Source organism: Egretta garzetta, unplaced genomic scaffold (assembly GCF_000687185.1).
Source record: "Egretta garzetta isolate BGI_Z169 unplaced genomic scaffold, ASM68718v1 scaffold45, whole genome shotgun sequence".
NCBI lineage: Eukaryota > Metazoa > Chordata > Aves > Pelecaniformes > Ardeidae > Egretta > Egretta garzetta.
In genome coordinates, this window is record NW_009260028.1 from 11,034,310 (window position 1) to 11,060,210 (window position 25,901).

The 25,901-nt window shown below is 39.5% G+C and overlaps 1 protein-coding gene across 1 annotated transcript in view; it reads right to left on the reverse strand.

Annotated features, from left to right (window-relative positions):
* DSCAM (DS cell adhesion molecule) overlaps positions 1-25,901 on the reverse strand; it is a 404,908-nt gene that overhangs the window by 77,684 nt on the left and 301,323 nt on the right. The window contains 6 exon segments of the mRNA XM_035896452.1: positions 948-1,081; positions 9,339-9,494; positions 11,242-11,388; positions 13,064-13,304; positions 20,766-20,836; positions 23,282-23,449. Coding sequence (XP_035752345.1) covers positions 948-1,081; positions 9,339-9,494; positions 11,242-11,388; positions 13,064-13,304; positions 20,766-20,836; positions 23,282-23,449 — 917 coding nt within the window.

Below are 25,901 nucleotides of genomic sequence, written 5' to 3' on the forward strand. Positions count from 1 at the left end.
AAGAGCGGGCTGGGTGAGGCTCTGCCTGCCGTCAGGTCGCATTCAGACATACCCTCACACCTTCCTCTCTCTCAGCCAGCTTTGAAAACAAGCCTGAGGCACTTTTGGAAATTTCCCTGCCAAACTCCTCCTACTTCTGGAACAGTATTTTCCTTGTCTGTTAAGCTAAGATTACAGTTTGCAACTTGCAATGCTACCTTTGATGGGAAGTCCTGCTTAAAAACTAAATCAAAATCTTGGATAAAAACTGAGTAGGTATATTTTCAATGCATAATAAAATAAATATGCATGGTATTTACAAAGAGCAATTGGCCCTTGTGTTTAAAGACAGCTGGATTCCTTTGGGACTCGGGGAGAGAGATAGATACTTAATATTCAATTCTATTTTTCTCTTGTCATTTTCTCAGCAAGTAATAACATATAAACATAGAGTGGGAAAATAATCCAGGCACAGATAAGTTTATTCACAAGCAAATATGTTTGTTCATAAGTCGTTATGCTCCTTCACACATCAATACCCAAGCCAAAAAGGCAGGAACTTAGATGAAAACAGAAGTCAGATTCAGCAATTTGGTATATAAATACACAACTCCAGCTACAGCAGGGCTCTACATGGCTTGCAGCCAGTCCTGTAAAAGGTCACTGAGTACATTCTAAAAAACCCCATGCTTTAGAAGATACTCAACTTCAGTTGTTAGTTTTGACATGATTTGTAAGTCAGCACTCTCCAATAAGTTTTAAGTACTGCTAGAGTTTTACAGGTGGGAAAAACCAAAACCAACCCTCAGTCACCCCGTACCTCCAGGATCCCTCCTCACCCTTGCTGAGGGGAAAGACCAGCTGGGGGAAGGAAGCAGCAAGAAAAGCATCAAGCACTGAGCACCTGCAGACACAGAACAGTTTCAGCCTTGTGAGCCAGTGCTGCCCATCTGCCCTGAGGGACTCACCGTGGGGTAGGGGTGTGAGCAGAAGACAGTGTATTTCCGAATGATGCCGTTCAGCTTGAGGGGAGGGAGCCAGGACACGAAGACGGTGGAGGCGGAAGCTGCGGCTGCTTTAACACCAGCGGGAGGGCCTGGAACTGGAAAAGCAAGAGGCGTTAGAGTGGTCCAAGGCAGGCACTCAGTCATCCTGGTTAATGGAGGAGCAAAAAGGAAAAGTGAAGCATGCCGCTTTGGTAACTGTGCCCCTGTGGACCAAGGTGGACAGCCTGTGTTGGGAAGCAGCGTCTGCACTGCCTGTGCCAGGGGAGAGGATTTGGAGGGCTGTGCTCCCATCCCTAAGAGGGGAGAGGCTCTGCCTCAGAGGGCCTTGAGGCAGAAGCTGCCTCTGATGGTTAAATTTTTGTGAAGTATCACCCCCAGCCTGCACACATGAAAATATGTTGGCTGTGGCCAGTGAAAATCACCAAATCCCTTATTATTATAAATTGTCAATTTTGAAGGCATAACTCATGCCAAATGATTACTCACTGTATAAATACTACACATGTGAACAGTTTAATAGACACACACAGCAGAGCTGTGAATTTAACGAAGTGGAGAGCAAGGGAGCTGCAGACCCATGCAGTCAGCACCGCCTGACGTGACCCTGGTCTAGCTAGCGGCGTGACGTGTGAGCAGACGTATGGCCACACAGCCTCTGTCCCCCCAGCCTTGCCCTCAGCAGCTCAGACCTCTGTCTGGAACTGCACGATGTGAACACACATCTATTTCTCTAATTACAGCAGCTACCTAGATAAACCATAGAAAACTGCCACAGAAAAAGATAAAGAAACCCTCCGCTCTAAAACCACGTGGAAAAAACTTGAATCAGGAAGTGATAAAATCTTGGTACATATTCTCAACTATCTCTTTGCACGCTTGCATTTTGAGAAAGACTTTAGTTTCATCAGCATATGTTATTTTTCAAACACACGTTACACTGTACAATGTTCTCCAACTTTGGAAGTGCTCTTGTACTAACATGAAAAAATTCCTGCATGTTAGAATATCACAATACACATAAGCTGGTACTTAAATAAAATAGCAAGGGCTACAATTAGCTTTAGAATAAAATGTTTTAAAGTTTCCTGACACACACACACCCCCCCCTTTTGTCAAGGGGAAATTATTTTTAAATGTTTTTAAAACCATAAAAATAAATAATTTGAAATATATTTTTAATACTGCATGTGGACAATATTAATGTTAAATAATTAAAATAGATATGTTGTACTGGAAATTACTACATATGGTATTAAAGACAAAATGAAACATTTTGATGGACTCCGTTCTCTGCAGACCTTTTGGTTCATTAAGAATCTAATATTTTGGTCTAATTTCAAGCAAAACAACCAAAATGTTAGAATTTCCAGTAAAATTACCATTTCAATACTTGATCAACTTTCTTTACTTGCACAGAAAACAGTTATTGCACAATACAGATGGAAAACCCCTTGTCCAGCAATCTGATCTTTGTCGATGGATCCTTAATCTTGTTTCTACCTCATTTAAGTAAGGTTATTATTATTCTATTATGGTGGTAAAAAATCTTTGCCTACAAAGAGAAGCTGCACAGCCTGGAGTCTATAATTGCTTAGCTTTGAGGCTAGCTACTTCAGGTTGTAAAAAGCATATGAGGAGAACTTCAGTTTTATATCTGTACAGGTACTACTGCAAGATGTAAGAAAACTGACAGATAAGGCACGACTGAGTGCAACGTTTCTGAATACGCATTTTCTATTTATAGTGTGTTGAGAAAGCTAATAAGGCATCAAGTGAGAATGTCATGATTATAATTGCATGCAAACCCAGCCCCTTGCTGCAAAGGGGCTAATTCAGTTAGCAGTTCTATCCAATGCAGAGTAAATATTGATGCTTGACGGCATTCAACTTGTTATTTATATCCAGCTCATTAGAAATGCTATTTGCTCCTGCTGCTGAAGAGTGAAATCTAGCTCTCCAGGGTAATTACTTAACCCATGGGAGGATTCCTTTATGGTTAGTAATGTTTTCTGGAAATCACTGCAAATAGATGTGTAAGGTTAACATAATTTATTGTTAAATTAGGGTGTGATCTATAGGGGCAGTTTCTGAGGGTAATTGGTCATGGCTGTCAACTGCTGAGGGATTAACTCAAAATTCATCTAGCATTTTCCAGTCAATTGACATATGTGGAAAATATTACTTCTCATTGGACTGCTGTATTTCTGTCTAGCATACAGACCAACAGAAAGAGTGGCTAGAGAGAAAGTTAGGAAGTCATACAGTCAAATTTCTGAAGCTCTTCTAATCCAAAGACCCCTCTGCCTCATTGTGGAGGGGTTGGAATCAGGCAACACTTTTTTGCAGTAGTGCCAAAATTATTCTGAGTGTTCATTTATTACTCTTCGTTTTGTCTTTGTTTGCTGGGTTGTGCATGTGGAAATGACTGTGTGTGGAGAAGTGTTTACATTTCCTTAGCAAGAATTCTGCAGACTGTCATCTGATGCCTTACAGACCACCACTGTCCTCTGTCCAGAGGGTAAAGTCATTGCTCAAACTCATCCCGTGGACTTAAACAATATTATCATGAGTTAGCTCGGCATTAACTGAAACATTTGTTACTAAACATGGGTTCCCTGAGTATCTGAGGAAGTTGTGGTGGGGGAATGAGGTGCTTGCCTTATCTTGGAGAGGAAAGACCCCAGTCTTGCTGTGCTAACTTAAGGTATTTTCTCTCATTGTTGTTGCATCCTGTAGCTTTACTAGCTTCAGTCATTATGAGATAGCAGCATCAGGAGACCTGGGATGTCTTATTCAATTCTCCATGACTTGTTATTTAGCCACTGATTCCCACAGATCCCAGCAAAGACATCCTAAATGTGCACAATACCATAGCTTCTCTTTTCCATGGTCACCAGGGGTAAAATAATGGTAAAAAGCTGGAGGACAACCAGGGTTGAGCACAGAGAAGCTGAGGACTTCTTCTAGCCAACATTGCAACCTTCCAGATTTGGCAAATCTAAGGTTCTCCAGCTAGCAAGGCTTTGAAAGACACAGAAATAGCATGATACTTCCATGAGGAGGAGAACACTTTGTGTTCTTGACAGTGCAAGTGAAATGCTAAGGCAGAGAAGGCAATTATACTGATTTGACTACTCTGGGAAAGAGCATTTAGATGTGCTGGATAATGGGGAGGAGCTCCCGGAACTTTCTCATTCCCCTTTTCATAAGCAGAGAGATTATCACCATTTTTCTTCACAGTACCGAACGGCAGGGAGTCAAATGCAAAGAGCACAGTGCATTTAAGAGTGATATCACCAAAATATCAGAAAATTGAACCCTGTGGATTTTTAATTCTGCGCCGCACAAGACTGTCTTATTGATTGTTACATTTATGAAAAACAAAATTAAATAAACTCCTGACTGCTGCTGGTAGTGCCTTTGTTCATGTAGCTATCCCACCTACAACTGAGATCTATGCTAGCCAAAATACATTCACATGTGCTGTCCACCCCTTATTCACTCTGAACTGGCCTCATGTTAATCACACCATTTCTATCAAATCCTGCCAGGTTCACAAGGGGAAGTTTTATTATTCTGTACCTTTTTTTGTTAGTCAACAAGTTAAAATTGGAGATATTGGACAATAGAAAAAAATGCATTAAAGGGTCATTAAGCGCAATTTTCCATCATAGTGCCCAGGTGATAAACTGCACAGCCATCCTCACCAGCTGAACGAGCCCAAGCAGAGCTCTGCTCCAAAGAGTACTGAACCTGCACTTGACTGGATTTATGCTTATTCATTTCAGGACAAATCTAAAGCTTTATCAGATGGTATCTGTACATCCATCTCTCTCATGCCAATCACCAGGACGCTTGGTGTTCAGAGAGAGAAAGGAGAGGAGGAAAATCTCTCTGGATTCAGGCAGAATCTTGCAATGAGGCTGGCAAAGGGGTTTAGTGTTATTCCTCCTTCCTCCCTCAGCTACTCCCTGCTGCTCCCTTGCTGCAGCTTTCCCCTTGCTCTGAACGCCAACTTCAGTGGCAGAGGAGAGCCGGAAGGACAGCAAGGTTGCACTGAGCAAAGTCTTCTGTGATATACAAACACCTTTCTGAGTGTAAGAATGCATTTTCTCAAAAGAAACAGATACCAGAGACAAGCATGCATCCTCCTGCATCACAGAAACCCTAGAAGCAACCTCTGCCAGATGCTCAGTAAAAAGCAGCGCAGGGGACAAAACCATAAGGAAGTCTTAAAAATTAGGCATTTCTACTTGGCTTATTTTTCTGCCAGGAGGAACTTCAAGAAGAACAGTTTCTTCTTCTGAAGGCTAATGGGGGGGGAAAAAAGCTAGAAAAAACCCATAAATATGATCACACTGAAAGGAAAGCCAAATTGCCAATTGCAGGAAACTTTCCGTAGGAGGGGGCTCTGGGGGCCGTGTCCTCTGCTGGCCAGTTTTGCCCAGGGTCAGAGGTGCCGCGTTGTGTGTCAGGCAAGTATGGGGAGCGAATTCATTGTCTCGACTACAGTTTTCTCAGAGAGCATTTGCAGTGCAGAAACAGAAAGAGAATTTGTCACCTCCCCATTGCTACAGAGTGGAGCAGCTTTCGAAACCGTACTTTGAACACAGCAAGGAAGAGAATTTGAAGAACTACTTTAATTTTTAATGATTTAGTAAATTAACTCCTCAGGTGAAGAGGACATTCAGCTTATCAGGAACTGTAAAGTGGATAGGGAACAAAACCACAATGAATCCTTAAAAATTTGGCATTTCTGCTTGGCTTATTTTTTCTGCTAGGAGGAGCTTCAGGAAGAGCAGTTTCTTTTTCTGAAGGCTAATGGGAGAAAAAAAGCTGGACAAAATCCGTAAATATGATCACATTGAAAGGAAAGCTCAGTTCCTGTTGTTTGCTAGAGCTGTTCCCTTTTCCTAAGCTGATCAGCAGCAGTGTCTGACCTCTGGTGTCTAAAATCAGTATCAAACATTACAAGAAATCGAAATGTCAACTCATTTCATCCAGACCGACTGCTTCACTCCCTGAGTTACTCTTATTTTGCTACACTGGAGATTTCAAGCCCTTTAGAGAAATTTTGACCTGATGTCTCTAGCTGAACATCAACAGAGAAGTCACAGGAGGCCTCGATCTGTCTTTCAACAGCGGCAGTGGAACACGCTGCACCATTGATTTTACAAAGAAAAGTTTCTTCTAATGTAAAAGAAATGAATGGTGTGATATGGCCTTATAATAATAACGATGTGGAGGGCTTGTCAGCCACAGATACACAGATTTTATTAGAGGGTAGAATATCACGTATCATCATTTTAGCCAGAGAAGGTCTGGGAGTAGAGATATAAGGCTTCCAGACCTAAGCTCTGTTAAGATTGCAATTATTAGCATTTCACATGCTGAGAGAGTGTTCAACCTAACTTTAGGGCAGGGTCTTCCAGGTGCACTGAAATGAGTCCTACTGAATAATCCTCTACAGCAGCCTCTTTTCCTTAGAAAACTACAGAAGAAATGTCTGTTCTGTCTGAGGAATGAGGCACCTGTTAGGTACATATAGTTTGGCAGTGTGAATGCTCTTTTCCCATTTAATTTCCACAGCCTTAAGGATATTTAGACCCAGGACTTTGGTTTTGGCTTATGTTTAACTGCAGCACTTTATTTATTTTGCTCTAAACCTTTACTGCCTTTAACAAAAAGCTGTGAAGCTGAAGCAAAATAAGAAATCATCGTATTTTCTGGGAACACCTTTTAGTTTAGTTTTCTGGACAAAAGATTTAATGAGTGGAACCACTCTGAGGCATCAGAAAACACCTGGAAAGGTTAGTCATGCTGCCTCGGGGTGAATTATTGCTGAACTGCCAGGAGGATTAAAGATGAGAGATGAGCCTTTGCACAGCAGCGAAACATGGTCAGAGCCTCTGTGCTTCCCAGGTCTCAGGGCCTGTCTGATCTCAGAAAGGAAGAGAGCAAAAAAGCCACTAAGAATTAGGGGGAAGAAAACTAGGAAGAGGTGGGTTAAAGAAAAAAAAAATAAAATTAGGGCGTCTGACGTTTCAGAACTGTTTGCAAACTAGAAACAGGTCACAGGAGATGGACGGGTGTATGTGTCGGGGGAGGGAGCAATGGGCACAGTAACCCTTCAGATAGGAAATACTGTTATAAAGCAGCGGGGTTACCCATTGCTACCCCTGGGCAGCAGGGCAGAGGGAAGTACTCAACCCACTTTGCAGCAGCAGAAGTTGCATAATGTTGTATCCTTAACTGGTACAGTATACTTAGGGAGGCTATGGAGTCCTCATCATTGCAAATTTTGGAGAAAAGATTAATAAATATCAGCTGAGATTTATCTGACCATCTTTAGAGCAAAGGAGTGGTCTTGATGAAGTGTCAGCAACCGTTCAGGAGCAGTACACCATGGTTTTGTTGTCCGCAGCAAGAGACAGAGGTACTGCTAGCACCACTTGTGCCATCTGATCAATTCCAAAAGCTGAAGAAACCTCACACAGACACAAGATGTTACCTGAACTATATCTCCCTGAGACCAGCCTGTCCCTGAGCTCCTGGAGCAGTGTGGGACAATCCTCCTGTTTGCTGGTGGCTTAAGTCCCAGTCTGAAGGCTCTAGGGTGAGACCCTTTGTGTTCAGAGAGTATTCAGGGAAAAGTTGCCATGCTGGGATCTACTTGACAAAAAGTAACTTGAAAATGCTGCAGGTGACCTTACAGTTCTCTTATTTTTTAGATTTTTCTTTGAAATAATACCATTTACATCACTGGGTGTCTCAAGCACCTGACTCAGGACTTAGGTGCTCCAAAGGTGTGAAAGAAGTTTAGGGTGGCATCAAAATGATCTGTCATTCAGTGTTTAAGACACGCGAGACTATAGCTGAGCAAATTGTCCCTGACGGTTTCAGACTGGGTGCGGTACCTTGAGACAGTTTTAAGCAGAGCCAATACTGCAAGCTGATGCTGGATCTCAGTGATACCTACATCTAGCAAGTCCAGGCAGTAGACCTACATTAACCAGCATTGTTAAATGCCTAAATTTCCTCACATTCTCAGCTATAAGACATTCACTTACTTTTTTTTTTGCTGCTAATTCAACTTTGATCAAAGAAATGGAAAGTATTAAGTACATGAAAATAGAACAAAGAACAAATAACTCATCTGATAATGTAAGAGAAAATTTTAGAAGTCCAGTTTTCATTTACACTACATCCCCTGGATACACCTACAGCTGGGGCCAGGTGGCCTTACAATGTATGCAAATTTTAGAATGATTCCCTTAATATTTTATTGAAAAAAATTAGTAACATTTATTAAGTAATTTTTTTTTATTGGAAAAAAAAAGAAGCCAAACATTCATCAAGTCAGTTAATCTACTGAACCTACTCTCTTGGCACTTTTGTGGATCTCATTATCAATAAAAAAAAATGACAAATATATTCATATATTCATGAATGACTAGTAAATTGGATAAGTAATAAAGAAAAATCCATTGACTAATTTCCTCAAAAAAATTTGCATAACTCACAGGAGAATTTACCAGTCAAACATTATTCAAGTAATTGCATTTTTATTTCTGCTAAAAAATTCCTGATCCAGATTCTTAAAACTGTTTAGGGATCTAAAGATGTATTTGTACATCTCATGGGGTTCTCAAGCCATTAAATAGGTTAGGGAATTTGAATTTGAAATTCTAGTCCTTGAGAAATAGATCAGTGTGTGGCATCCTATTGAGGCAACCTGAAGTGATTTCCATAGTTGAAGTTATAAGAAAGTGATTATGAAATCTCGTGGGGTGGGGGGTGTCTGTGTGTGATTAAAAGTTTCTAAACTTTCAGCATTAGGACTTAAATTTCCCATGCTTTGGTCTATGAACAAAGGCAAGAGATTTTTGTTCCTCATTTTGCTTTTGAGGGAAGAGGTGTTTGGATGATTTTCTTTTTTTTTTTTTATATCTACTGGAAAAAAATCTTAGAAGCACATAAGTTACATAAGATTGTCCCAGAATAGTCTCTTCTCCTTTCCCCTTTTTCAATCACTTCGAAAGAATTAACTCAAACCCTCTCAAAATTCTCAAATAAGATCCTGAAATATTTGGGAAAAAAAAAAAAAATACAAAGCTGCTCAGATCATTAGTGTTATCTACAAACTTCTGGCTCACCTGAACCAGAATCCTGGAAACAGTCAGATTGTTTTCAAAGCTCTGGGCACGTACTCCTCTCCATGTGCTCCTAACTTGAGACCTCCAGATAGAAATCTCACACCGCATGTTTGTGTACAATATTTGCACCATTTTGAAAGCCTGAGACATAAAAACATTTCATGGAAGTGGGAATGGAGAATGTTTTACTCCTTACCATCTTCTTTAGTGCGGGTGAAAATTTGTTCACTTCTCACTCCGTCTCCAGCTCGTGTAAAAGCCAACACCTGAATGCTGTAGTTGGTGTATTTTTCCAGGCCATCAAGCTCTAGTGATGGTTGTGTAGTAGTGACATTCTTTATCTCTCCTAGCTCTACAGAATAAAAAGGAAATTGAGTTATTGCCAAGTTCAGTCTTCTCACAGTTACTGATACCTAGTGTGGAAATCTTGGGGATTAAAGAGTGTACCAGAGAAGTAAAGGTTCACTATTATAGAATAGCAATGAATTATAATAAATTAAAATAAATTCATTTCTGTCCTGACTTATAACCACTCAAAGCAGACCCAGTTTTCATTTTCAAACTTTTTTTTTTCCAATTTTTTTTAAATACAGGAAAGAGAATTGAAAATTTCTACAAGTAATAAGATTTTTCATAAAGAATAGATAACAAGAAGAGATTATTGCAAAACATTCCCTAAAGCAAAAATGAGAAAGTCAGTTATCTTCATAAAGATTTTCTGGTTTGGAGAAAGACCATTTCTCATAAGGAAAAACAAAAAAAAAAGGCCCCTTTATTTTAAAATATGTAGCAAGTGCTGCTGCAAAGCACTTGATGGCAGTAATACCAGCTAACAATAGATTTAAACACAGTAAAATCAGATTTACTTGCAGAAAGATGATGCAGTTCGTATGAATCTTTTTTGCAGCAAGCTAAGAAGCACAACCCATATGGCAAAAAAGCTTTAAACATATTTAGGGCAGAAAATAAAGCTGAACAGATGAAGAAAATCCAGTTTTAAGCACTGCATGAACATCATCCTTTGTCATCATGTTGTCGGACATAACATAGAGGCTTATATGTGTACTGATAATATTCACACAGGATCTGATCCAAAGACTACAGGCATCACTGAAAACATTTAATATTACGTCCGACGTGTCTACATTTTTATGTATGCTTCTCATACATTTTTCATCTTTATTTTTAAATGTACAAAGGAATGGGTTGTTTATTTCCAAATATTTTTTACTCTAACATTACCAGTAGTAACAATGAGCCTCTGGGTTACATTTCCACTCTGAGTTCCCCTTGCCACACTAAGAGGCCAGGACTTGCAAGACAGTAGCATGCTAGAGTGAACTATGATCCTGATGGATGAAAGCAAAAGAAGGGAGACGAGCTGTGAAAATTCAGCAGGGCAAAGAGGAATAAGGGCATGTGCATCTCAAACCTACTAATATTTAATTTACAAGAAAGGACCATATGTAGAATTATCATCATGTGATAAATTGCAGATTAATAAGATATCTCAGTTCTCCTTTGCTCATTTCACTCATTCTCTGCTCAGGAGTCTATTTCCCTAGGAATTATGCTAAGAGTACAAAACATAAACTCAACAGAAGAGGCTGGCATGAACATAACAAGCCTTTTCTGAAAATATTTCCTCCTTTTGCCCTCAGCTATGAAGATGAAATGCGTCTTGTCAAAAAATAAGCAATAACCTCTCAAATAGGCAACTAGCTAAGCAAGCAGATAACCAACCAAACTAATAGAAAATACAGGATGGGGCAGAAATGTTTTAGGTTCATATCATCATTCTTTATATAAAGAAACCTGCCGGACTTTGAAACTGAGATTAAATTTGCTCAGGTCATTTTGGGTACTATGACAGGTCTATGGAGCATTACAAACCCATGGTGGAAGCCTTCTCTGAGAGCCCCCCAGGCAGCTTTGCAATGCCCGCTACTCTGTTAAAGCTCTATGGAAAATGGCTTCCTTCACAGGTAGATGAAGCTTTCTCTAAACCAAAGAGAAAAGGACGTACAATGCCTTCACAGCAGAGAGTAAATGATATAAAGACCACAGATGGCTTGTTACTTAGTAATAGCTTTTCTCACCTCCGTCCAAGAGATTGGCCCAGTAGATAACCCTGAATCCTTGCAGAATCCCATTCAGGGTTTCTTTCGCCAACGTTGACCAAGAAATAGAGATGGTTTCTGGTGATGTGGCAGTGGCTTGCACATTCCCTGGAGGGCAGCTGGGCACTGGAATAAGATATTCACCATTTTTAGCTCGATGGATACAACTCAATGTTTACCCTTCAGCTACCCTTCCAATTTTCATTGCTATCCCACCACCTGTTATTTAATTAGCACACTATTAACAATGCAAACCGTTTACTCTTGCTACAATCCACAAGTCTCTGCAAGTGCAGCTGATTTCCCTGGAATGACTTTTGAGGTACTGCTTCCCCACTTGCTGACTAGTCTTTTAATAGAATTTTGTCACTTCTTTTGAAAGAGAAATGTGTCCTGGTCGTGAAATATGCAGAATGTAAGCAATTTAAGCGTCTGTAAGCAATTTAAATATATTTTTTAAAGTTTGCAGACAAATTGCCATATTTCTGCACAATTCTAATGTCCCTTTAAAATTGTTGATGGGGAAAAGCAGGCAGTTCTTTAAAAAATATTGGAAAAGATGTTCATAAAATATTTTCATTGACATTTAGAAAAAATGGAAAAAGTCAGCCAAATCTAAGGCATTTTCTGTTGGCCATGTAATGTCAAAGCAATACAGCAGTATTAGTATTTGGCATTGCTTTTAAAGCTCATGACATCTTTAATTCTGAGAGGGACCCAAAATTGAGTAATGACCAAAAAACCAGTTGCCAGGAAAAGTAAGCATGCTGGATTCTGAAGAATAAAAATTATATTTATTATGATACAAAATATATGCGTGTGTGAGTATACTGCCTTCTGAGGTCTTGCAGAGATCTGACTAGGCCTAGAAACATTTAGAGTGAATGAAAAACACCAGCATTCCGTGAAGCAGATGCCTCAAAATCTGTAGCTCTTGAGAATTTTAGATGTGTGCTACTCCATTTCCCCCATGTAAAAAGTCAGATTCCTACCTGACACTGACTTCAGCATGCTGATGCCAATTTACAGTAGCTGAAAATCTGACCTTCAGTATCCTTTAGGATTATTATTTGCTTTTATACTCCTTTAAAATATTTGGCTTCTTTATGGATATGGAGTCATTCTCTTTTTCCACTAGAGGACTCCCTCTCATTGTTTGAGAAGTACTTATTATGCAGTTTGAAAAAAAAAAAAAAAGTCTAAATTGTTCCTTGGATTAGACAGGTCAAATTTTGTCTGAAATAACAATGATTTTTTCCCTCATTAGTTTAGATATCCTTGAAAAAACCACACATCTGTCTCTATGCTCTCAAGAAAAAGCATTGTACAACACAAGAGCCCTAGGTTTCACAGCAGATTCATTTGAAAACAAAAGAAAGCCAACAAAATTAACAGTATCGCTTCACCTTTCAGAGTTTCACTTCTTAGCATCTCAAAACTATGATGAGATCACTATGAAGCTATGAAGAGATCACAAAATTTACAAATATGTAAATACCAGAGCGATAGGCTTATTAATGAAACCTATGGTCTTGGTCAATATCATTCACAGCAGGATGTACCACATTAGTAGATTTGTATTTATTTACCTGGATGATTCTGCATCTCTTGCAATGTAAAATGTACATGTTCATTGGCCATTTTCTTTCCATCCAGCTATCTATTGTATCTAACACCTGTGAAGTCTGGTCTTCTGTTTTCCCCACTATAATAATCACTAATCAAGCAATAAATGTAACAAGGTAAAACAAAATAAAGAAATAATAATATGTCCCATGATAGCAGTTTGCCTAGGACCTACCATCCTCAAGAGTAGTGGTGATGATTTCCTGAGAAGAAGGTCCTATTCCAGCCCGGTTACAAGCCTGGACTACCATGCCATACTGGGTGAATTTTTTCAGGTTATTCAGTGTATAAACCTCACTGTCCCCAGTGGTATCAATACTGATGATGTTGAACTGGAAATTGCCCCCCGCACTGTACTCCCGATAACCTATCTGGTATCCACGAATAATTCCATTTTGCAAGTGCTTCTTTGGAGCCTAAACAGAAAAATGAAAGATTACGCATTAGGTGCATGTCAAGTCATTCCTCTTAAAAATTCTGAAATATACACAAAGTCAACACTTTTTTTCTAGTGAATGCAAGTCTATTTCTAGGTAACAATTCAAAAATACTCCCTGGACATGAAATAGTAACTTTTTTACCATGATATATAAATTTCAGGTGCATTTTTTTCTAAATTGTGCATTCCTGTGCTAAAAGAAAGACATTTAAATGGTTCATACACAGAAAAATCTGATAAGGGGATATTCTTGAGTTATAATTTGAATTTATAATGTTTTGTTCTCTTATCAGGTGAATCAATCAAAGTTGAGTTGATAAGGGTATATTTGCATTACAGGCCTACTACTCACTACTAATTGTGGTTTTGCCAGAAGCACCTACCATTCACTTGCTAAATGTTTAGTAAGGCATTTATTGATCTGTTGAAGGCAGTCACATAAGTTTATTCCGCTAGATGCATTAAGAAAATTTTATGCTGTGCTTTGAAACATGCTTCTGTTCCTTCAGTGTGTACTGTGGAAAGATGATTAGATAATGAGTGCTGAAGGCAATAATGAATTGGAAAGCAGGGATTTGCATACTGAATAGCTACTAAACCAAGGTGTACAATATCTAGCATTCAAGAATATGGACAGTACAAAATGGTTGGCCATAATTACGCACCATATTTCTCAGTCATAGTCCAAGATTCCCTGTACCTGACTAGTGGAAATAATTTCTGTACTCTGTAATATAAAACGTAGTCCAGAGTAAAGCAAGGATTGGCAGCTCAGGGGAAAAGCCTGTTATTGACAGAAATACCTATTAAAATTCCATTTAAATAGTACTGGACTAATTTCAATATGTGATAATGTTCCTGTCTGATTTTCTATGTATATGAAGTATAATTAGTATAAACATTTTAAGACACAGTTTATAATCCATAAACAAAAAGCTCTTTCAAATCCTTCAAACCTCTTTCAAGTTCCCGCCAGATGCCCACAAGCTCATCCGTTCCACTGACCCATAAAAAAGGTCATTGTGACGCAGTTTATCAGCAATGAATTAAACTGGCAGAGGCAGCAATTTCTGTTGTTACGCTATCCCATTAAATCTACACATTCTCAAGAAGAATCCTCTTTTCTCCCGCAGGACCTGTCTGTTTCAGCGCGTTCATAGTCCACTGGACTAAAGTCTCACTGGAGCTAATAAAACCAGCATGGGATTTGCCTTTCATCCACTACCAACAAATCATTGCTCTGCAAAAACCAGCTCCCTCTCTGTATCTAACATATATCACTGGATGGATCTGATGGAATTATCTCTTCAGATGCTTTATATTTTTGCTCCCCCCTGCCTTCAGAAACAGAAACAAAACTTGAAACAAGGCTATAACTTCCACGGTAGTATTTCAGTTCCTCTGATATCAATAAGCTCTCTGCAAGCATGGTGCCGTCCGATCAGACAAGGATGGCCGAATTAGGAGATTCAGGTCTTGAGCGCCTTGTCAGGCACACTGCAGGGATTAGAACTGTCCTTGTGGAATCTCAGAGTATAATCATTTCCTGTTTGAATATTTCTGTGTTTTGTTGTCAAAAAAAACCCCAACTTCTTTCGAAACCTGTAGGTCTCACTATCAAAACACTTTGTTTGCAGGTGCATTGCCTATTCTGAACAGCTGCGTGGCTTCACTATCTTCAAATGATTGCAAAAGGTGGTGGGTTTTTTAAGCTGGACTTTGGGGTGGAAACTAAGGTCAGAGTTTTTATTGTTTGAGATTCAGCTCTCTTCATAAGATAAAGCTGTTTCAGTCCATCTGACAAGAAAATAACTTTACCACATTCAAATAATTAAATATCCTAGGGTGAATTGTTTCATTAGTTGAAGGATTTCAAATTCTGTTACTAGCCATAGCATTTTGCACAGCTCATACATTTTTATAGGCGTCAGTGTTGACGAGAAGGGGCAAAAAGACTGAACTAACATCATCTAAACATTTCAAATTGACTAAAGGACAAACAGTTTGGACACAGCAGACAACTCAAACAAGCGTTGTTACAGGGAGGACTGCTTTCAGACAACGTTGCAGGTTGCTGTCTCTTTTCTAAATGTGTATCAGTGTGGAGGCACCAGTTTAATCGTGTCAGGATATCAGTTCTCTCCATCAGTGTTGGATTCCATAACAGCTTGTCAAATCCTCAACAGTCTGCGTGGAGATTTCTTGTCTCAAACATTAACATGCTCACTGTTGCACATCTCAAGATCTAAAGGCTCTCCTAGTTAAAGGCTGCATCTGGAACGTTCCCAGGAGTTACCATGGGTGGCTTTTGAAGAAAAGTTTTTGCCACAAACACTCATTCCACATTGAAATCATAAGCAACGTGCATAAAACACATTCACCACATAATGTAGTGCGTTTATTGTTTTGTGAATGGCATACACTACCTACTGCTGCGTACAGCACACATTAAGATGCTGTATGTATGTACACTATATATCAAAATGCATGCACTGTATACTAAGAAAAAGTGAGCATTCACCTTGCACATAATAGATTACAGAAGCATGTAGCACATGTATTGGAGCATATATATCATATTGTAAACCAGAGGGAACAGAGTGATAAAACTGAATCATACTTTTACTATGCATTGAAATGTTCTCAGAGCAGGACTATAGCCAGAATAGCTTCTTCACTGGGAATTCTGCAATTATATACTTCCTCATTTTCAACTGGAATAGATTGTCAAATTTTGCAGTTTTCATGAAACATCTTTATAATTTTCTTAGGTCAAGGGAATTTTTTCTTTAAATAAAATATCAACATTTTACTTTTTTTTTTTTCCATTTTGGAACATTATATGGTATAAAACAAGCTCAAAATCACTTCAGAACAAAGCATTGAAATGTTCTGCTCCACAAAACTTCAAATGTTCCTTGTTAGTACTATCTAAATGCTTCATTTTAGATTGACTTTTTGCACAAATAGATCATATTTGATATATACATCTTCTTGTGCCGTAACACATTTTTGGTAGAAAATTCAGTGAAGCAACATTTGTCCATGACTAAGTCTTCATGGGAAAAAATATTGTTAACCTTGTCAGTAGCCTTAGAACATTATGAAAAAGTAAGTTTCAGTCCATGATCTTACTGCTTATCTAATAAAATTCAATATTTGTAAAAGAAGGTATCAATGACTTTTGTAAAGTGTGGCATTTCATAGTTGTGTGCATGCATATATGCATAAAGAGGAGAAGGAATATTTCCCATGCCTAAACTTAATGGATTCATTTACCTTGTAGAGTACTACAAGAAAAAATAATTAATATTTTCATGTTCTTTTCTAAATGAGAATTCCTGTTTCATTCCTATTCCCTCTGCACCATTTTAAACTACAAAAAATGCTGAGTATTATTTAAAAATTTGATCTAAACCCCAGTGTTCTATGTGGACACAGAAATTGGATTAAATGGATCACAGACCTTTAAAACTTTGCTTAATTAGGATTTTCTAAAAGTGGGCTAGGAGAAACTTTAAAGGCAGATTGGTGACTGTAGCAAGCTGCAGAAATAGAACTTAAGATGAAAGATAACTGATGTGTTATTATCTGCTCCTTTTGTTGTTATTGACACTGTATTTGAAAGAAGTTTGCCAACTTTAAATGAAAATATGGTTCTCAAAACAATCCCTTTTGTAGAATGTCATCATAGATTTTCACGGCAAAATTTCCACATGCCTCCAAAATAAAAATGCCCAGGTTATTACTGGATTTATTTTCTTCCTTTTTTTTTTTTGCCTCCATGACAATATAAGCTTGATCTCATGGGGTATTTCTTTATTCTTAAGTACTTTGTATTGCACAATGCAATGAGTGCACAGCAGTGCATCGCAGGGAGCTACCCAAAAGTCAGGATTCAGCATGAGACCAAACTATAGTATGTCTGTGGGACCATCTTAAAGTACCTGTTGAGTAATGGCTAAAATTGTTCTGGCCAGGAGAAAACTGCAATAATTCAAGAGACGTGAATGGCTCACTCCTGGTTTGGGACTTCTTAATTAGGGGACTTCTTAATCAGCTGTTACAAATTATCATTCAGGAAATAATTCTTCCGGTAAAGGCAGGGCTACGCAAGCACTAACCTTTCAGGAAGACAGCTCACTGACTTCACCTTTGTCTGCAAAAGACCATCAAGGTCAAGGAAAACAATTAGGATTCCACTACATCCAGCACCACAGAGAAACTTAACACCCATCAGATGAGCTAATCTACCAGGAGAGGAAGGAATGACTGCAACTCAAGGTATGGAGTTTTCAAGCTGAGCACACAGGGGCTTGACAGTGCAAAGATCACACTGAGCAGAATTTCAGTGAAGCACTAGTGGTGCCTTTTGCTGTCCATCCTTTCATAGGCAGACCTCCAGGGTTTCTGCTGCTTGCAAAACAGCACCTCGTGGGGTCCTGTGGCATGATGGGGCTGTGGCTAGAGCCAGCAGCGCCTTCCTAGCACTTTGCTAGAGGACACACTACCAGGAGTAACTCACTGACACAGTGCCTCTCGTGCTGCTTGACTACGTCATATACTGCTGGTCAATAAATTAAAAGATTTAACAGAGACTGAGTCTATGGCAATAACATCTTGGAGGTTCACAGGAGACTAGGTATTCTTTGGAGACTGGGTGTGCAGTCTGGCAGGGCAGTCCACAGCAAACTCTAAATGTCTAGCTGGCATCTGCACAGTGCATGGCACCAGGTTCACCAGGATGTACAGTTCTGGGAGCATGGATCCACCTTTCCTGTCCTGGATATATGCTGCATGGGCACAAGCAGGTATTTCCAAGGTCACAGGTAGCTCACACCTTAAGCTCACTCCAAGTGTGAAAAACCATCTCTACACTCAGCTCATGAGACTTGCCAGGGCAATGGAGTATATATTCAACACATAGCTCATTTCTGTGATTCTTTTGTTATATTAGACACTGATCATTACTTGACAAGTATTCAGAAATCAAATTCCAAACATGATCTTGAGAATAAAACTCCAGCTACTCTTTTGACATGCTTCTACTCCCCAGACAATGCCTAGAGATCAGGACACTAAATAGCACCCAAGGTGGCCTGGAAGTACAAATTGAACTATATTTTAGACAATGTTATTGAAATGTAGGTGTGGAAATTTTTTTGTCCTGTAGCTGCCTGTACGCCCCTGCACCTATAAAATTTAATGGCAAATCTCCAGAATCACAAATGGCAGCTATAAACTCCAGCAGTGAACCAATGGTGACTATCTTCTCTAGTTGCTTTTGAAAATATCATAGAATCGTTGAATCATTTAGGTTGGAAAAGACCTTTAAGATCATCAAGTCCAACCGTTAACCTAACCTTGCTATCCCACCACTAAACCATGTCCCTAAGCACCTCATCTGCCTGGCTTTTAAATACTTCCAGGGATGGGGACTTGACGACTTCCCTGGGCAGCCTCTTCCAATGCTTGACAACCCTTTCTTTGAAAAAAAATTTCCTAATGTTCAACCTAAACCTGCCCTGGTGCAACTTCAGACAATTTACCCTCATCCTATCTCCTGTTACCAGGGGGAAGAGGCCGACCCCCACCTTGCTACACCCTCCTTTCGGGCAGTTGTAGAGGGTGATAAGGTCTCCCCTCAGCCTCCTCTTCTCCAGGCTAAACAACCCCAGTTCCCTCAGCCGCTCCTCATCAGACTTGTGCTCCAGACCCCTCACCAGCTTTGTTGCCCTTCTTTGGACATGCTCCAGCACCTCAATGTCCTTCTTGTAGAGAGGCCCAAAACTGAACACAGTATTTGAGCAAGTGAACTTTAAAAAAGCAAGCAAAACCTTTCAATCTGCCTACCCATACATCCATAAAAACAAGTCCATGCATAGAAGCTTGGGGGTTATAGTCAACTAGATCTGATGGCAGTCACACTTCTTGAGTGCTTTAAAAAGAAACAATCCAGCTTTTATTTCAGCTGTTGAGAATCACTGCACACTCTGCATTGCTTCAATAGCTACTTCTTTTGCTCTACTGACTGTGTGCTGTATTTAAAACCATGCTTCATGTATGCCTTTTATAAATACATTGTTGTGTTTCACTTCAATGAGTTTCACTTCAACCATCAAGTAAGCCTGGGGCTAGTGGCTACAAGCCTTTGGTCTTTGTAAACCATTTGTTGAAAACCAACACTGATACAAGTTTAAGATATGGACAGGGTCCAAGGATCAGCACTGTATTTGTGACCTGTGCATAAGAGGTCTGATAAAGACTACTGCTTTTGAAGCTTAATGCTGAAATGCCTCATCAAAACAGAATTTGTAATCCACCATTTTTAAACCACCATTGAACTACTAAAAATATCTCAACAGCTGAGGTCCCTCTGTACTAGTTGGACATCTCAATAGTTACATGTCTACTTGCACTGTATGGAGATCATGCCATATAGAAACCTATCTTTTCAGGAACCAACTCAAAATTAACACGAGATCATCCCGGTTATTTACTGTATAAATAAATAAAAAAAATAAGCAGCCCACAGTTATTTATATGGTTAATAAACAGCAGCTCACTGTTGTTACCCTGGCTTTCTGGGTGGTCCATAACATCCATTATCCACATTTGCAGGAGTAATTAACATCACTATAGAAATTAATTACTATTATGCCACCATCCTACTCCAGCACTTAATACTACATATTTCAGAATCTTAAACATATGGAATTATCAATACAATTTGGAAACTGCTTTTCATATCAAGATTACACTACTGTAATTAGATAGCTTTATTCTGTCCTCTACAATGTAAAAGCAATATATAGCACAAAACCATTTAAAACATGGTTAAGTACCTCTGATACCATACCAAAAGCATTTAAAACATCTTGTGGTTGTCAAAACACTGGGAAAAAACTAGAAAAAATTAATTGAGTCACAAGACATTTTTAAATAATATCGGTTGCTGATATTTTTATATCAGTTGCTCTGACTCATCAATTCTCATGAACTATACTGAAATGCTATATTACTCTCTCTGTGCAGACATGCCTTCAGTAAGGCTCTGTCCCAAAGTCCATTGCAATGGAAAAAAATCCCTCTGGCTCCAATGGTTTGGGGAAGTTTTGCCCAAAACCACAGTGAAATTCTGCGAGTGTTCATTTTCCAAGCACATAGCCTTATCTCCGATATTGGAAAGAAGTAGGAAATGTTATTGCCACTAGTACAGGCAAGTGGTTACTGCTATTATGCTCCAGTGGAAGGTTCTTTCTTTGCAAAATGCACCAGTCTTAATGGCCAATATGAGATCTGTTGGCAAAGGTATCTGCAAGGTCTCTCCCAAATAAAATAACTGATCCACAGTTGTTACAATACTCCCATCAATGGGGAACTCTTTGAATGCACCAAAACACTGTCAGAGTCTATATTCTTCGCTGTGTGTATTTACCTTCCAGGTGACCCTAATACTTTGTGAAGATATAGGCTCAAGCTGAACATCCTGAGGTGGACCATCAGGAGCTGGAAAGAGAGAAAAGCGATGGATCAAAAGTGGCCCTCACAGCAGACAGAATTCAGCACTTCACATGCTATGTCACCAACTTAACACACCAGCGTCTCAATGATTTGGACAGAGTCTATGTCGTATGGAAAACTGACGATACAACTTCATCAAACAAAACCAGAGCCTAGCATCTTCCTTACTCAGGTGCATCTCTGGCCAACAGTGAAATACAACACATACTAAAACTTATTAATCTGGAAAATAAAATAAGAGCGAATAGCAATGACTTTGCTTGTTTAGTGATATGCTCACGATGTTGTTTCTGTTTCATAAATATGCAAGGTATTTTCAGCAGTCAGAACCCTGTAGGTGATAGTAAAGCAGCAGAACCCATTTGAAAGCAGGTGAGACAGGAGCTCCTCAGCTGGCCTTCATCACGTCACAAACTTCCCAGCGGGATCCCCTTTGTTCACTAGAGACTGGGCACATTCAGTCAGATAGCAAATATTTTAGACGCAAAACCCTGCACACTTTACCTTCTCTCCCTCCCCGGTGTAAGTATCCCAGCCTGGAAATCAGGCAAAAAATAACTGCCAATGGAAAAAGCACGCCACAGCTCCTGCCTGAGTCAGGAGGAGTTGCATTTGCTATTGACACGCTGCCAAGGGTGTGCACGATGCATTAAAGGCGAATGATAAAAGAAGGCCCTGAGTCTAGGGGAACCTGCTTGTCAGTTGGGCAGCTACAGAGCAGATCAAGAATTGGCTGGGATTGAACGGAGAGGTGTGAAGTAAATTGCTTGCTCAGCGAGGTAAATCATTGTAAAAGATCTGAAGGAAGGAGTGGAGTCATCTCGAGCTGCTGTAGAGGGTTCCCTTGATGCAGAATATGGCCTCAGTAAAAGGTATGAAATTAAGTTTAATAGCATGACAAAGGAAGTAAAGCAATAAAAAGGGTGAGATGGGGCTGTTAGAGGTGGAGCAGCCATAAATGACAGCTACGGTGAAAGGAACCAGAACATTTTGCTTTAACTGAGGAAAGCAGAGAGGCCCAGAATACACCCTGTAATATGTTTAAGTTATTAAATATGCCCAATTCTGTGCCATTCTTGACTGTCCTTCATATGGGAAATTTCCAAAGGTTGAAGGAATTTTATTTCCATTCCCCTTGTGTTAATTTACAGGAAGGAGAAGAGGAAAAAGTTCACTGGCAAAAATGTGGTCTCTATGAATTTTTTGAATCCTATCCTTGATACTGTCCTCCTGCTGACAAACATGAATGCCATTTCCCCAGGTACATTATAACATAGTGGAATTGGAGCAAAGCATTTGATCCTAAAAATGGATTTTGAAATGTACCTCTTAAAAAAATCTTGACTTTTCCTTGAAAGACTCCAAGTGTTTTTATAGACCTGAGTAGTTAACCATTCCCAGCATACCACGATGAAGTGTTAAATAAGAAGTCATTTATTTTATTCACTTAATGTCATATGAGTTTGTGACAAAGACATAAAGAAAACCCAGATATCCCAGCTTCCTCTATTGATTTCAGTATTAAACAACAGCCATAATGCTTTTGTTTTTCTGACAAGTGTAAGTGCAAATGTGTACTTACAGTCTATTTTCCAACACAGTAGCTATCTGTGGTGGTATGGACGGAAAAATGTGGTCTGCAAGCCTTGAAATCATGCCATTCTTGACTATTCTCTTGCCACAGAGACCCTTTACGGTTTGCTTTCTAATAGCTAGTGCTGGGCAACTCAGGTCACTGTAAAACGTGATACACAATCTGTGCCCCATTGCCACAAATAGCATGGTTTGAGTTGTTCAGTTTTTATATTGCCTTTCTCAGATCTTTATTTTGCTCCCCTCTCATTGCCTTCCCTCTCATTCCCTGCATCCATGCTGTTCTCCATGTCCTACTGGAAAAGCAGAGAACAGAAGAATACACGGCAACAAAGAACAGGGGGCTGACACTAAGGACAGCCAGCTGACTTACACAGTAATCAGAAAACTAAATGGTGGGTGGGGTAGCGGATGGAATACCAAAGGAAGATATGATTCACGTAGATCAATGTTCTTAAATTAGTAGCTTAAATTAGTTACCTATACTAATACCTGGGCATCTAAGGAAAGCCACAAGACCCACAGGGGAGGAAGCACCATGAAAAATAGGCTGTTGTTGATTGAGTTGCCTAACTGTAGATACAGGCATGCCATTTCCAGTACCCCAGGCTGAAAATCAGGAGCACATTATCTTCTTTGACCACTAGATGCCACTGAACAGCTTTAATTACAGGTCTCCACGATGAAGTTGCAAAAGTCACAATGTTTTATGGGAACAATTGACTATTTCTTTTGATGCAGCTGCAGCAACATAAGCAGCATTTTCAGGTAAAGATTCCTCATGCCAAGGAGCAATAATTCCCAGCACAATTTAGATGCTACAAAACCAGAGCGTACCTGCTTCATCGGTAGTGATAGTGAGCTCATTGCTGGCTTCACTCTTGCCGATGCGATTCTTGGCGTACATGCGAATGTTGTAAGTTGAAGAAGGGTGGAGGTCAATGATGGTGGCTTGGTTTAGCTGAGGGGAAACATCTTTGGTTCTCTGAACAGAATCCCAAGAGTCTATTTAATAAGAGATTAAAATAAAACAGACAAATAGAAGATGACGTTAACGTTGTTAACACAAGCACACAGTTAAACTGTCTCACAGAGTGGTATACTGCCATTGCTGAATTAGCCCAGATAACAGCTGCTGCTACAAGCAAATCGAGTGATTGCCTTCCTTGACAGCACTCCTGACTGCTCCAAGTGTGGTGCTGTGAATAACGGGATCTCGACCCTGAGGTCTCCAGCAAATCCGAGGAGATAGCTATTAGCCCTTTTTTTTTGAGGGAGTGGTGAATGTGGCAAAGATTCACCATTTTTTTTTGTGTGTATATGTATGTACGTATTGGTTTTTTTCCATTGTGACATTGGGACAACTGTGAAAAAGATGGGAGATGCTGCCGCCCCACAGAAATCCTCACTTGGAGAGAAGGTTGGTTGTGCTCCAAAAAGAGGAGAAAGGGAGTTAATAAATGGGAACGGAGGGCTCTTAGACTATCCGACATCAGTCAGAAAGTTGGATCACAAACTCAAGATGTTTGAAAAAGTTTGATCCCAAACTCTCAGACCATAGGTGAACAGTGAGCATGAGCTTGGGGTGCTTTGTTGGCTTAGATGTGGGGCTCACCACTCTCCAGGACTGATGCTATTTCCCTGACTCATGTTAGGCTACAGGAACAGTTTAATACAAGGGGAATGTAGAACTCTCTGAGCTGTTTCCATGTATCTGTTAATGGAGGAGCACATTGTTATTATTCATGCTTACTATTAATCTGCCTGTTATGTTTTTAATAAATTCTCCAGGCATATAATAGTAAAAAGGATGGAAATTGGCTAAACACAGTAACACCTCCTTGTCATCCAAGCATTCAATTGCTGCAAACAAAATAATAGAATCTATCTGTTTAAAGCATCTCGATGCCTTTTATGAGTTGCCATCCTTCATTTCTTTCTTACTGCAGGCCATGTTCCTCCTTTAACCTCTGCAGCATCCTATGGGGGATGTCACTGGAGGCTCTACAGGAGTGTTTTACAGTATGGGTCACTGTAGGCAGGATTGCAGAAAGATCAGCAGCTAAGAAAGACTAGTTTAAAAATAGAAAGCTCACTCAGACACAAAATATTTGCTCATACTGTGTAAATTCTTTGATATGAGCTTGCTAAAAGATGCACAAGTTGTCACAGTGACATCTGCAGCTTGGCTCATTACAGAGCCTGTTTGCTTCTCTGGGCGGCTTAGTTTACCTAGAAAACATTTAGGAATCAGCCATTTAAGTGCTAACCAAATTCACTTGAACATATTTTTCCTTGGTAACTGAGTTTGTAGCAGCTTCCTCTGTAGGACAGTTTCAGAAGCTCTAAAGGAGTTACATGCAGGCAGCGATGCCACAATTTGCTTTCTTAAACTTTACAGAATTTCTTAAACTTTACAGAGTTTTAACCAGCAGTTACACTCCACTGTGTTAAACTTTGTACAAGCACAGAAGGAGACTCTGTCTCTTCCAGTGTGCCATGCCAACAGGAAAGGAATTTAAAAAAAGACCCACTTGGTATGGAGGATGTGTTAGATTTGACCTGATGAGGATAATAATTTCCTTTAATACAGTCTGCATATTATCACATTGCTTAAGTTTTTACTTGGTTGTTTGAAATACTGACCTCTGAGGAGTAGGACTCTGTGGTACATATTAACTGCTGACATAAAATAAACACATTTTAAATATTCTTGTAACTCTTACTAGATTAAGTAATGACATACCATGGCGAAAGAGAGAGATGAAAACTCAGTCTTCTGTACTTCTAAATGTAGGTTTCCCGTGTTTATTTATGACTAATGCATGGACATTAGGAGTATGTTTTGATACGTGTATCCCCTTTTTGAAGTGTAAAATAAACAACAAAAGCAATCCCTCCAAACTGAGTCAGTCCAGAGAGAAATTAATCAATTTCTCACCAAAAGTGTTTTCAGTTTTGAAAAATTTAAAGTGTTAACAAGAAAACAGAAGAAAAAAAAAGTTAATTTGGTTTTCTTCTGGTAAACCCTAAAAATATTTGCTCTCATCCACGTGGTAAGTAATTGAGCGAGGTATTAAGATCGGCTACTGGTTATTCTGGTTTTAATTGTTAGTGCAGGGTGCTGTAAAAGCTACTCTAGCTGGAAAGACTGGAAAAGCATAGAAAGCAAGCAGCAACGGGCTAGCAAAAAAAAAAAAAATTAAAAGAAAAAGTGGAATTTTTAATGTATTCTTTATTCTACTCATAAAATGTTACACCCAGGCATTCCTCAGTGTTCTATAAAATGCACGCTGTCACAATGCTCTATTAAAAAATCAAGATTTAATGAAAACCAGCAGCTTTCCACCCGTTCCCAAAATAACGGCTGATGCTTTGGGAATACTGCGCGGAAGAGAGCGAGGGCCCTTTTGCTTTTCCAGGCTCATTTCGGGGCGGTGGATGGGGGTGGGGTGGG